General features: G+C 45.8%; 1 protein-coding gene across 9 annotated transcripts in view; it reads left to right on the plus strand.

Moving 5' to 3' along the window:
- The window catches only part of robo1 (roundabout, axon guidance receptor, homolog 1 (Drosophila)), a 687,941-nt gene that overhangs the window by 625,626 nt on the left and 47,751 nt on the right, over positions 1–14,564 (plus strand). For all 9 annotated transcript variants that reach the window (XM_059650085.1, XM_059650094.1, XM_059650090.1 and 6 more), the window contains 3 exons: positions 1,078–1,199; positions 6,721–6,892; positions 9,527–9,730. In XM_059650085.1, coding sequence (XP_059506068.1) covers positions 1,078–1,199; positions 6,721–6,892; positions 9,527–9,730 — 498 coding nt within the window. The remainder of the gene's footprint in view (positions 1–1,077; positions 1,200–6,720; positions 6,893–9,526; positions 9,731–14,564) is intronic.

Consider the following 14,564-nt stretch of genomic DNA (forward strand, 5'->3'; position numbering starts at 1 on the left):
AACCTCCCAGCCACCATGCCACTCAATGGATCAGGTAAAGAGAGAAACACACTCATCTGTTGAGGGAGACTAAAAGCATAACGTTAAAAATGGTGTTCCAAAGTTTGGGATGATGTCAGGAAGTATATCTGAACAGAGAGGGAAGTGTAAACCTCAAACACTGTCTCCCTACCCTCTACATTGGAGGAAAGTGTAGGAGGGGCAGGATCACTTGAAAATTTTAGGACTGATTGATTTTTATGTTAGCTGAGGTTTACTTAGCTGAGGTTTACAGAAACAAGATGGTTCAGTGCATTGTCATCGGAATTTTAGGGAAGGAAACTGCCATCTTTACCCGGTCTGGCCTACATGTGACTCCAGGCCCACAGCAATATAGGTGATTGAGCTGCCCTCTGAAATGGCTAGTCCTCAGTTCTAGGGCAATTAGGGATGGGCCTTGAATGCTGGCCTTGCCTGTCACGCACACACCCCATGAATGCATTTTTTTTTAGAAATGGAGTTGAGGTACAGATCAGCAGTGGTCCGTTTAAAAGTTGGAACAGGCCTTGAGGAGCTGAATGGCCTCCTTGCTGTGTTGCCCTGGTACTACCTTTATGGGATTCCATTCTCACCCTGATGCAGTCACACACACCTTCTCCAGCAGGAATAGTGCATCTCACATTTAACAAGTATTTTAAAATGAGGAAACACAGAGAGGAGGAACAGGAAGAGGCCATTCAGCCCATCGAGTCTGTTGTGCCATTCAATATGATCAGGGCTGATCATCCAACTCAGTCCCCTATTCCTGCTTTCTCCCCCATAGCCTTTGATCTGTTTATGCCTAAGAACTATATCTGACTTCTTCTTGAGGACATTCAATATTTTGACCTGAGCCGCTTTCTGTGACAGAGAATTCCACAGGCTCCCCACTCTCTGGGGGAATCCATTTCTCCTCAGCTCAAGACCAATTACATTTGTAAACAGGATCGGCACTGGCACAATGTATGTTAGATAATGGAGTCAGGAATCTGTTTTTCAGTCCCGGTGCTGCCTTCGGACACTAATGCCTGGTTTTCTTTCCACCACTGAATGGAGCAGTTCCCAGTGCACCCCCACAGAGCGTCACAGTGACACTAAATGATGGGAATGGGACTGGCATTGTGATCGCTTGGCAACCACCCCCAGAAGACTCTTTGAATGGTGAACTCCAGGAGTACAAGGTAAGGCCCCCACCTCACCTGATACCACAACAGCCCTCTGGCTTCCTGAACGTCCCCGATTTTTAACCTCTCCACCATGGGAGGCGGTGCCTTCACCGCTGCCTGTGCCCACACTCTGTTTTCCTCTCTCAATCCGCCCTGAGACTCTCTCCCCCTTCAAGGTGCTTATTTACAATTGAACCACTCGGACATTTTCACTACATCAGCCATTGGTGGTCCCAAAAGCTCAGGCTGCCCACATCCACACTTCATCGCTCAACACCGACAGATAGAATTTATTTATCAGAGGTGTACAGTGCACATATTAAACACAGGACCAGAAGGTGTAGGAGGAGAAATAGGCCATTCAGCCTATCGAGTCTTCTCCACCATTCAGTGAGATCATGGCTGATGAGATCATCCTCAACTCCACTTCCCTGCCTTTTCCCCCAATAGTGTTATTGTCAAACGATAAATCTAGAGACCTGGGTAATGTTCCAGAGGCCTGGATTCAAATCCTTCCATGACAGAATTCCATTGTTAGTGGAATTTGAATTCAATTAAGGAAAAAAGTGGAATTTGTCTAATGATGATGAGGGGAAACCATTGCTGATTGGCAGGAAAAATCCATCTGCTCCCCAATATCCTTTAGGGAAAGAAACTGCCATTCTTACTCAGTCTGGCCTATATGTGACTCCAGACCCACAGCAAGGTGGTTGACTCTTAACTACCCTCTGGGCAATTACGGATGGTCAATAAATGTTGGCCTGGTCAGTGAAACCTGCAGTTTTTGAATTTAAAAAAATCCCTGATTCCCTTACCGATTAAAACTCTCAGCCTTGAGTACACTTAATGATCAACAGTTCTCTGGGGTAAAGAATTCCAGAGATGATCTCCCCTCCGAGAGAAGAAATTCCTCCTCAGTTCTACTTTAAATGTGCTCCCCTTATTCTGAAATGATACCCTCTGGTCCTATACAATGAGAAACAACTTTCCACATCTACCCTGTCAGGTTTGTTTCAGTAAGGTTGCCTCTCATTCTTTAAAACACGAGCTTACATGCAGAAATGACATGAGGAGATGATTACAGTGCTCAGCAACACTTGTGTCTGGTTGCAGCCTGTTTTCCTGCAGCTTGGTTCAAGCAGGTCTTCGTGAGCCCTGCCTTCCCAACCTCTGGCTCTACAAACACATTGTGAAAACTGGCTTTGTTCTGAGTGGAAACCTAGCCCCACCTGCTGGACAAGGCTGTGGTTGTAAGTCTTACCTGATGGACCTCCTTGTTCTTGTTCAGCAGCAGTGGTCTGTTTACTGAGCTTTCTTTCACAAGTCAAACAAAAAGAGTCGAGCTGCTGCTGTTTGATTTAGGCACTCGCTGTGAATTAATTTTGATACTCAATGAAAAGTTTTCAAGCAACAACACTGTGAGCCTGAGAGATAATGGGAACTGCAGATGCTGGAGATTCCAAGATAATAAAATGTGAGGCTGGATGAACACAGCAGGCCAAGCAGCATCTCAGGAGCACAAAAGCTGACGTTTCGGGCCTAGACCCTTCATCAGAGACTGTGAGCCTGACCAATTAGGGATCTGACTTCGGCTGGGATGGAGTTTAAGGACAATAGAAAAGGCCAGCGTTCTGAGTGAAGAGAATATACCATGTAGACATTCAGAATTGAGACACATTGGACCATGAGGACTAGTGCCCAGTAGCAGAAGGGACAGGCGTCAGAGGCAGGATCCAAATAGATCACTGGTGTGCAGAGGGATCTGGGTGTGCAGGCCCACAGATCACTGAAGGTGGCAGCACAGATAGATGAAGCAGTAAAGAGGGCCTATGGTATGCTTGCCTTCATTGGAAAGGGCCCTGAGTCTAAGGACAGACAAGTTATGCTGCAGCTTTGTAGAACTTCAGTTAGGCCACATTTGGAATATTGCATCCAGTTCTGGTCACCACACTACCAGAAGGATATGGATGCTTTGGAGAGGGTACAGAAAAGGTTTACCAGGATGTTGCCTGGTCTGGGGGATTTTAGCTATGTAAAAAGGTTGGATAGATTGTGTTTGTTTTCACTGGAATGCAGGAGGTTGAGAGGTGACCTGATAGAAGTTTACAAGATTGTGAATGGCATGGACAGAGTGGAAAGTATGAGGCTTTTTCCCTGGGTACAGGGGTCAATTACACATGGACACAGGTTCAATATGTGTGGGGTGGGGAGTGGTGGTGGTGGAAAGTTTAAAAGAGATTTGCGAGGTCTGTTTTTCACACAAAGGGAGATGAGTGCCTGGAACGAGCTGCCAGAGGAGATGGTGGAAACAGACTCAATAGCAGCGTTCAAGAAGCACCTGGACAGATACATGAACAGGAAGGGAATAGAGAGGGATACGGATCCTGTAAGTGAAGGCAGCTTCGTGCAGAAGGGCAAAATGTGTCGGCATGGGCTTGGAGGGCCGAAAGGCCTATTTCTGTGCTATATTCTTTGTTCTTATTGTATCTGTTGATTTTCTTTTGTCTAATTTCCTCATTACCTCCTCAAAGAATTCTAACAGGTTTGTCAGTCATGACCTCTCCTTGACAAAGCCGTGCTGATAACCCTACTTTACCATGCACTTCCTGTACTCTGCAGTCTCAACCTTAATAATGGACTATAAAATCTTACCAACAACTGGTGTCAGGTTACTGAGTCTATAGCTCCATGTTGTCTTCCTCCCTCTCTTCTTAAACAGAGATTTTACATGAGCCATTTTCCCGTCCCCTGGAACCCTCCCTGACTCCATTGATTCCCAAAAGATCACGACTAACACCTCCACAATCTCTTCAGCTACCTCCTTCTGAACTCTGGGGAGTAGCCCATCTGGTCTGGGTGCTTTAGATTAGATTAGATTAGATTCCCAACAGTGAGGAAACAGGCCATTTGGCCCAACAAGTCCACACCGTCCCTTGGAACATCCCACCCAGACCCATCCCCCTATAGCCCACACACCCCTGAACACTATGGGCAATTTAGCATGGCCAATCCACCTCGCCTGCACATCGTTGGATTGTGGGAGGAAACCGAAGCACCCGGAGGGAACTCACGCAGACACGGGGAGAATGTGCAAACTCCACACAGAAATCGCCTGAGGCTGGAATCGAACCTGGGTCCCTGGTGCTGTGAGGCTGCAGTGCTAACCGTTGAGCCACTGTGCTGGCCCATTTATCCACCTTCGAACCTTGCAGCTTCCCCAGTACCTTCTCCTTAGTATGGCCACTACACTCGCCTCTGCTCCCTGACTCTCTTGACGTTCTAGTCTGCTACTTCCACTGTGAAAACTAGTGCAAAGTACTTATTCAGTTCCTCTGCCATTTCTTTGCTCCCCATTTCTATTTCTGCAGCATCATTTTCTAGCAGTCCAAGGTCCAACAGGCAAGGGTAGGAGGCAATGGACAGCAGAAGTGTTGTTATTTACAGTTTCTTAGCTGTCATAGCTGGCCATAAGTCCTGAGTAAATAAAAACCAAAAGAAGTACCTGGAGTAGCTGAGAAGTTGGTGGGAGGTTACTAATAGGTTGGTGTTGGCTGTGATCGTCTTTGGACTCTTAGAAACCCCAGGTACCATTTGGTAACTGAGAATGGGGGTGAAGGAAGCCCGCAAGCAGTACTTACTTGGTACAGTTGAGAGCTTGGAATTCAGAGAAAGCTAAGGACCGAGCCAATTTTGTGGAGGCAGTTGTGTATGAAAGCGCTGAAACAGTTGCCACAGGTTGGTGCTGGAATTCTACCTGAAAAGTCCAGAGGGAAAGAAGGGGATTAAACATCAGGGTGTGAATATTCAAAGACACAGCCTGTGGAGGAATGGCTTCGAGGAAATGTCGAGGCTCTGAAAGTGACAAATTCGAATCTTTTGTTCAGTAGACATAGCTTTGTGAGATTTGATGACTCACAGTGCTACTGATGACTGAGGGAGTTACTGAAAAATCCATAGGATCTGACCGCAGCTGCTGTTGTGATCAGTCATATCTGCAAAAGGCCATCAGCCAGAAACAATGTGCTGATTGGTTCCTGGGCAGTAAATGAGCTTGTGGCTGTGAACGATACAGTAAGAACCCTTTGGACTGCTGAAAGGACAGGTGATTGAGTCAAAATACCTGAAGAAAGCATTGCATTTCTGCATCCAGTTGCTGCTAGCTGTTGCCTTTAACCAGTAAATAAAAGATGGCAGATTTCCTTCCCTAAAGAACATTAGAGAACCAAATGGGTTTTTGCAACAATTGACAATGGACTTGTGGCCTTCAGCCCATTGATCAGACCAAGTAAATTTGGAAATGCTGTGTGTCTTAATGAAATCATTAAGTTTTGTGGTGATCCAGTAATTTTTGGACTAAAAGATCAGAGCACTCTCCCAAATGAGTAGTAACAGTTTACAAGCGGGAGTGTCAACATGAGGGACCATTGCCTTGTATACAGCTTTGTGTAGTCAAGGATTAATTTTAGTTTAAGATGAGAAGTCTTTGATCAGTTCAGACTGGGGTCAGAGACAACAATTTTCTTTTCCCCTGGAAAGGAATAATAAATAGTTCAGAGAGCATTTATGGTGCAGTGGTAGAGTCCCTACCTCTGAGCCAAGAGATCAGGATCAATCCCACCTGCACCAGAGGTGTAAAGTAATATCTCTAAACAGGTTGATAAAGAATTATGTTGTATAATTCAGGGAACAAGTTACCTCAGTGTGAAAGTTCAGTTTGTGCAAATACTAGGCCAGAAGTGTTCAGATCAAAATATGCTGGTCATTAAAAGTTGAGAACGTCAAAGCTCTCAGTTTTGTGAGGTCTCGTTCAAGAATACTTCACAGTTCACATGAAAGAACAGGGAAGAATCCGTCAAGTCAAACTTAAATATTTGAGTCAGAGCAGTAGTCTCTCTGGATTTGATGCTTTATTGGGATGGGGATGGGAATAGATGGAAACCTTACTGCATTTTAAGAATTTTCAAATGGTTCCATATTTGGAGGCTTTGTTTATTTTATTTTACCATTTTATCTTTGATGGAATAAACTTCTTTTTGTTGTAGTAGAGAACCTTCCGCCTTGTGCTTCTGTTTCAATGAAGGGTAAAGTCACCATAGTCTTTCCAACCAGAGGGCTGCTCTCTCACGAGAGAGAGACATCAGGTGGTGGTTTAACCAGAGGTGATGGGGGAGAATGAGAAGGAGAGTCTGTCATGGTAACTTCAGCTGGTGAGGAAATTGAACCCACGCTGTCGGTGTCAATGTGAATTGCAAATCAGCCATCCAGCCAACTAAACTAACTGACCCCCAAGACTATTGCCACATTTGATTAAAAGAGAACGAACCATCAAATCAGGTTTCATTGTGAGATCTGACTTATTCACTGGTAACATCAGGGATTTTTGTGTGTGTGTGTGCATCTGTGCAAATGTCTGTGAGTGTGTGCGTGTCTGATTATCTATGTGCGTGGATGTGTGCATGAGTGTTGTTAATGATGGGTAAACTGACAGCCACAGGGCTGGAAACTGCTCTAACCCTATCTCTGTTCCCCGCTATAGGTCTGGTGCCTGGGCAACGAGAGCAGATACCACATTAACCGGACAGTGGTGGGCACCGCGCTGTCTGTTGTTATCCCATCTCTCACCCCTGGGGTGCGCTATCGGGTTGAGGTGGCAGCCAGCAACAGAGCTGGCCATGGGGTGAAGAGTGAAGCTCAGTACATCCAGCTTGGTGAGTGAGTGTCCTGAGCGGACTGTGACAGTGAGAAGTTCCTGTGCCTGGAACAGGTTTGATGTGACCTATCTGTGCTTCCTCTCTCATCAGCCATCCCTTTCTACCTCTGACTAGCTTCTGATTCTGCCGAACACTCTGTGATGCTGTTAATCCTTTTCCTAGTCTGTCTCAGGAACTTGACATCATCTTGTCTGGGGATCAGTAATGAATAAAAATTGAGCTGAAAGGCTGACCAAGAAAGGAGGATACCCCAAAAATGTCTGGCTCTCTCAATCTCCCTGTCTGTCCTTCTCCATCTCTGTTTGCCTCCCTCTCTCTCTCTCTTTTTCACTGTATGTCTATGCTCCTAAGATGCTGCTTGGCCTGCTGTGTTCATCCAGCTCCACACTTTGTTACGTCTGTCTCCCTCTCTTCGTTAATCTGCTCTTCGCTCTCACTTTCTCTGTCTGTTGACCTCTGACTTGTCTGCCAGTCTCTCTCTCAGTCTGTTTGTAACTCTGTTTCTTTTTCCATGTCTGTCTGTCTCCCTCTGTCTGTCTGTTTTTTCCAGTTTCTCACACTCTCCCTCTCTGTCAGCTTTTCTGACCTCTGTGTGCCATCTCAGTCTCTATTCCCATGTCTGCCTTTGTTGTTAACTCTCAGTCTCTCTCCATCCCTCATTAAACATTCTCTCCATTTAGAACATAGAACATAGAACAGTACAGCACAGAACAGGCCCTTCAGCCCACAATGTTGTGCCGACCATTGATCCTCATGTATGCACCCTCAAATTTCTGTGACCATATGCATGTCCAGCAGTCTCTTAAATGTCCCCAATGACCTTGCTTCCACAACTGCTGCTGGCAACGCATTCCATGCTCTCACAACTCTCTGCGTAAAGAACCCGCCTCTGACATCCCCTCTATACTTTCCTCCAACCAGCTTAAAACTATGACCCCTCGTGCTAGCCATTTCTGCCCTGGGAAATAGTCTCTGGCTATCAACTCTATCTATGCCTCTCATTATCTTGTATACCTCAATTAGGTCCCCTCTCCTCCTCCTTTTCTCCAGTGAAAAAAGTCCGAGCTCAGTCAACCTCTCTTCATAAGATAAGCCCTCCAGTCCAGGCAGCATCCTGGTAAACCTCCTCTGAACCGTCTCCAAAGCATCCACATCTTTCCTATAATAGGGTGACCAGAACTGGACGCAGTATTCCAAGTGCAGTCTAACCAAAGTTTTATAGAGCTGCAACAAGATCTCACGACTCTTAAACTCAATCCCCCTGTTAATGAAAGCCAAAACACCATATACTTTCTTAACAACCCTGTCCACTTGGGTGGAAATTTTAAGGGATCTATGTATCTGCACACCAAGATCCCTCTGTTCCTCCACACTGCCAAGAATCCTATCCTTAATCCTGTACTCAGCTTTCAAATTCGACCTTCCAAAATGCATCACCTCGCATTTATCCAGGTTGAACTCCATCTGCCACCTCTCAGCCCATCTCTGCATCCTGTCAATGTCCTGCTGCAGCCTACAACAGCCCTCTATATTGTCAGCGACACCTCCAACCTTCGTGTCGTTTGAAAACTTGCTGACCCATCCTTCAATCCCCTCATCCAAATCATTAATAAAAATTACAAACAGTAGAGGCCCAAGGACAGAGCCCTGTGGAACACCACTCACCACTGACTTCCAGGCAGAATATTTTCCTTCTACTACCACTCGCTGTCAGCTGTTGGCCAGCCAATTCTGTATCCAGACAGCTAAGTTCCCCTGTATCCCATTCCTCCTGACCTTCTGAATGAGCCTACCTTGGGGAACCTTATCAAATGCCTTGCTGGTCTGCCTCACGCTCCCACCCTCTTTCTCATTCTCTCAGTTTTTGTCCCCAGTTCTCTGCACCTCCTCTGATGATTGTTCAATTTAATATTACTGGAATGTAGGGGGATGGGCTTAGGTTAGTTCACAGGTCGGCGCAACATTGAGGGCCGAAGGGCCTGTTCTGAGCTGTATTGTTCTATGTTCTATGAATAGTGATCCACAACCCCAGGCTGAAGACAGGGTTTGAGACCGACCCAGATCCCACCCCTCCCCCCACCTCCCTGACATGGCAGATGGCAAAATTCAATAAAAACCTGGAATAAAACAATGGTCCTTTGATGACCATGAATCCATTGTTGGTTGTTGGAAAAGCCCATCTTGTTCACTCGTGTCCTTTGGGGAAGGAAAGTGACATCCTTACCTGGTCTGGCCCACATGTGAGTCTAGACACACAGCAACGTCATTGACTCTTAACTATCCTCTGGGTAATTCGGGATGGAGCAATAAGTGCTGCCCTAGCCAGCGATGCCCACATCTCATCGATAATTTTTATTACAATTCCAAATCTGAAATGTGAGCTTGGTTTTTCTCTTCCCGAATGTTTCACGTTTCTGGCATTATCTGGCTTTGTTTTGGATTTCAAGTATTTCACTGAGACATTCTCATTACAGGAGAATTTGTAGAAACTTACTCTGTTGCATCACCCAGAGGCCAGCACCTGTCACTGCACCGTGACTGTTTACATCAGAAAATCAGATGTTCTCAATAAGACACTGACACGCGGTAAAGGCAGCTTTCTCTGAACTTGCTTTCGTACTTTCCCTGCAGATTCCTTTGGAAGACTGAGCCCAGAGCAGTCGGATGATCAGGTCAGCTTGTCCCAGCAGATTTCCGATGTGGTGAAACAGCCAGCATTCATCGCTGGAATTGGCGCAGCATGTTGGATCATCCTGATGGTCTTCAGTATCTGGCTGTACCGGCACCGAAAGAAACGCAGTGGATTAACCAGCAGCTACGCTGGCATGAGGAAAGGTGATGTGGTTTCACCTTCACTGAGTAGTGGTAGAGAGACCTTTACTCTGTATCTAACCCTGTGCTGTCCCTACCCTGGGAGTGTTTGGTAGGGACATTGTAGAGGGAACTTTACTCTGTATCTAACCTTGTGCTGTCCCCAGCCTGGGAGTGTTTGGTTGGGACATTGTAGAGGGAACTTTACTCTGTATCTAACCTTGTGCTGTCCCCAGCCCGGGAGTGTTTGGTTGGGACATTGTAGAGGGAACTTTACTCTGTATCTTACCCCGTGCTGTCCTATTCTGGGGGTGTTTGTTGGGGACAGTGTAGAGAGAGTTTTCCTCTGTATCTAATCCTGTGCTGTCTCTGTCCTGGGAGTGTTTGATGGGGGACAGTGTTATGGGAAATTTCATTTCATTTCTATAAGAAGAGATAGTTTTATTTTCAGTTTACTTTCTCTTTAGGAGAGTAGAGATAGTTTGACCTGTGTGTAACTGCTGCAGTTCATGAGATATAGATACACCATCAGTGCTGTCAGGAGGGGATTTCAAGCATTTTGACCCAGTGACAGTGACATGTTTCCAAATCAGGATGGTAAGGGGCATGGAGGGGAACTTGCGGGGGATAGTGTTCCTACGTGTCTGATGCCCTTATTCTTCTAGATAAAAGTGATCTTAGGTTTGGAAGGTGCTGTCTGAGGATTCTAATTCAGTTACTGCCATGAATCTTGGAGGTAGTACATACTGCTGCTACTGAGCATTAGCGCTGGAGGGAGTGGATGTTGACAGTGTCCCTCCACATACACCCATTTTGTCCCTCACATCCCACAGTTCACCTTGCTCCCCCGACTCGCTCATCACCACCCCCAACATACCTGCCACTCCCTTTCACCCCTGTGCCAACATTATCCTCACACTCCCACTTCCCTACACTCCGCCTTCACCATCCCAAGCCCCTATAACCTCCCCTGGCCCTCAGCTTGTCCCTCAGTCCCACTGCAACAAGGTCCTCAGTGCAGTCCCCCTGAGCTGAGGGCAACATTCTAATATAAATTTGGTCCATTCTTTCTTTTCGGTGATTCCTGTACCTTGAAAACTAATGCTGTCTACGCTGCTCTGTCATGCTGATCCCGAATCTCAATCCCTTAGTTCCACTGTACATGAGCTCACTCTGCATCCACACTGAACTCTCTATGTTGATGTTTTGTTTGATCCTGACAGTGTGTGGTTCCTGCACCACTTACTGAGTCAGATCATTTTACACCATCCACAAACAGCCCTCGATGTCTTCATTAGAATCAGTTCAACAAGGTCAGTGTCAGACAGACAAACACACCCAGGCAAACTATCTGCATGGTTTTCTTCTTTTCAAACCCTGTTTGGTTTTGTCACTGGGTTTTGGTTAGGGATATTTGATCTCTATCTCCCTGTGTGACATAATGTTACTCTGTGAATTTACCTCGGCTTTCTCTGACTGCATTTCCTTAACAGCTCCCTTCCACCTTCTTCCTGATTGAAATGAACACCTCATTTTCCTATTTATTAATTGTTAATTTTAGTTAAAGCTCTCTGACCCTTCAGGTGTCACCTATCCTGGATAAAATGCCCCCTGACTTCACTGAAACGAATGTCAAATTCCGCAGAAAATGAAACCTGATTCCCTCCACCATCCATTCAGTTATAATTTCCATAGTTTGTGTAACTTTCACAATCTTCTACTCTTTCACACGTTGCCTGTAAGTGTGATGAGTGTGCACATATGTGTGTGTGCCTGGGTGTATTTTTGGGGGTGTGTGTGTGTCTGGATGTATTTTTGAGTGTGCGTGTATCTATGTGTGTGTGTGTGTGTGTGTGTGTGTGTGTGTGTGTGTGTGTGTGTGTGTAGGTGTGCATATATGTCTGTGTGTGTGTGTCTGTCTGTCTGCGTATGTCTGTATGTGTATGTGTGTGCGTGTGTGTGCTCACATATGGATGTATGTTTGAGAGGCGGTATGTTTGAGACACAAATGTTTGCATATGTGTTTGCATATCTGTGCATGAGCATGTTTTCATGTTTATATGTGTTTGTCTGTATATAAGTGTATGTATGTCTGTATATGTATGTATACATCTGTGTGTGTGTGTGTACATATATATATAATGATGTGTGTGCGTACATCTGTAAAAATATATATACATGTGTCTCTGGATAACTAAATAAGTATGTGCGTGACTATATATACTATATAAGTGTGTGTGTATGTATATATCAGTTTATAAATATTTACCTATTTCCGAACATATCTGTGGGTGAAATCTTTTAAGGGCTTGAATGACATTATTTGTGGAGGGAAATCTGTCAGGAATTTCTGAGAATCCAGTGGGGCCTATTTCAACATTGGGACCACCCCAATGAAGTTTCTAAGTGCGCTCTGGACATGAAGATGAGATTCCTAGTCAGCAGAGACAAGTTATTTATTAAAAGAAGATTATCACTCACTAATGACCTTACCTACTGCCCAGCTCTCCTCATTAATATACAACGTTCTATCCCACCACCCACCATTAGCAGAATGCTAAGAATTCTCGACTTGGCAGACTGTGTGGGTACCTGCCAAATTCAGCTTGTAGCTCGTTCTAAAGCAACTCCATGTTAGACACTGGGCACCAACATCTCAAGGCATGGTCCATGGGCACCAGCCACACACAGGCTACATCCACAGGCATTGGCACCTGACATGTGTCAACCTCAAAGAACCCTCATGACATCTCTCTGACCCATTGACAGCCTGATTCTGTACCTTAGTGCTGTAGAACTAACTCTCAATGTAATGCTGCAGCAAGGACACTGTGTGCTCATGAAGGCTGTATCTCTGCCCTCGTAACTCACTCTCACAGTGCTCACTCACTCACTCACTCACTCTGAACCTACCCAGATGCTGTATGGCCCTGCCTTTTGTGCCTTATTCCTCAGTCAGAGATACCAGGTTCACATTATTGCTGAGAGACAGTAAGAACTGCTGATGCTGGAGCCTGAGATAACACAGTGTGGAGCTGGAGGAACACAGCAGGCCAGGCAGCATCAGAGGAGCAGGAAAGAAGGGCCCCGACCCACATCATTGACTTTCCTGTTCCTCTGATGCTGCCTGGCTGCTGTGTTCCTCCAGCTCCTCATTGTGTTATCTCATATTATTGCTGTCCCGACTTGCCATTTAACACAGACACAAAGCCAGGAAGCTTGTCATGGTTATCAATAGTCCGTTACTAAGAGAGAGAGCCTTCATTCAGAGAGTCCCAACCCAATAAGTCAGGGGCAGCCTCTGATACCAATCTAGGGGCTCAGTACGGTTAGTCAGCCACTTGGGTGGCCAGAGTCAGGACCCTCTTGTCAGGTTGAGGAGCTAAATGTTGGACAGTGGTCCACCCTTCTTACTCTTTCGATCCTGTTGTGGGCTATTTCCCCCTGGAATGAGACACAGACAGCTAGTAAGGGGAGGTGAAACTGGGTGTCTCAGCTGTTAGTGTTGGTGGAGGTGGGGAGGTGTCCCGAGTGAGGGAGTGGGCAGTGCAGAGGGTGTTCAGGGTCACTGGCCTCAGGATTCGGTCTGGGTGACAGTGAGTGAGGGAGGACGTTGCAGGCAATAGTGAGGGGGTAGAGTAGGAGTTTTGCTGGATGCAGTACAAAGTGGCGGAGTGAAGGCAGTGACACTTACCCTGGAAGATATTGAGTTCAATGCTTCAGATGGCAGAGACAGCACTGACCCAGACAACACCTTCTGATGAAGCTGGTGATGGTCTGATGTCGTGGAATTCTGGGTGTTTAGGAGATGAATGCACCACTCCCCCATGTCACACTGTCCACCAGGACCTCCAGGCCCCTGTCCTTAAAGCAGGACACCGACTTGCCCATGTCTACCATGTCAGGAGCAAATGTCTGGGAGCACACAAGGCAGCTCTGGACTAACACAGCCTGTCTGGGTGCACACTAACTATTTATTGAGGGATATCTGTCTGTTCCAGGATATCCTGGCAGTGGCAAGTTGTTGTGGCTGGATTGAATGGTATAATGAGGTAAAATCAGACCGGAAGGGCACCATAGGGACAAGACAAGTCATTAATGAAGTGAGTTGAGTACGAAGAAGTGAGAAAACTTACTAGGCTGCAAGGAGAGAAACCAGCCATGAGTCTGATGCATTTAAAGAAGGGTCACTAGAACTGAAGCTTTAACTCTGGTTTCTTTCCACAAATGCTGCCAAACTTCCTGAGCTTTTCTTGCAACTTCTGTTTTTGTTTATGAAACTCAATTAAAATTGACAACAGCTAAAAAATTATAAGAATCACAACTGTGTCAATATCGTTTGTCGTGTGTTTGTGTGTGTGTGTGTGTGTGTGTGTGTGTGTGTGTGTGTGTGTGTGTGTGTGTGTGTGTGTGTGTGTGTGTGTGTGTGTGTCTGTATCTTGTGTGTGAAGGTGTATATGTATCCATATGTATCCATATCTCCATGGGCCCTGTACTTGAATAGCTTTCTCACTTCCATCATTAAAAACGTCATGAGTACCCTTAGCCTCAAAGAGGCTAAGGAAAGGGTATCTCGGGTTTGAACCATACACATGTGAATAACCTGGACACACAACCATCTTCTGAGTGAGAGAGGGCACACATGGGCTTGTAATAAGGTCAGATATAATCTATTCATTTATTTGCTCACTAGTTCCCATCCACCTGCTTTTAGAAAGCTCCTTTCACGTGCCCATCAAACCACCAAATAGTTCATTCCCAATTGTCTGTTGTAGGAAATGCTGTCTATGCAAGCACAATCTGTTTGGCTCCAACTTTCACCCTCTCTACCCTCATCCCTCCTTTCCAAAAAATTATT

This window comes from Stegostoma tigrinum, chromosome 12 (genome assembly GCF_030684315.1).
Source record: "Stegostoma tigrinum isolate sSteTig4 chromosome 12, sSteTig4.hap1, whole genome shotgun sequence".
Lineage (NCBI taxonomy): Eukaryota > Metazoa > Chordata > Chondrichthyes > Orectolobiformes > Stegostomatidae > Stegostoma > Stegostoma tigrinum.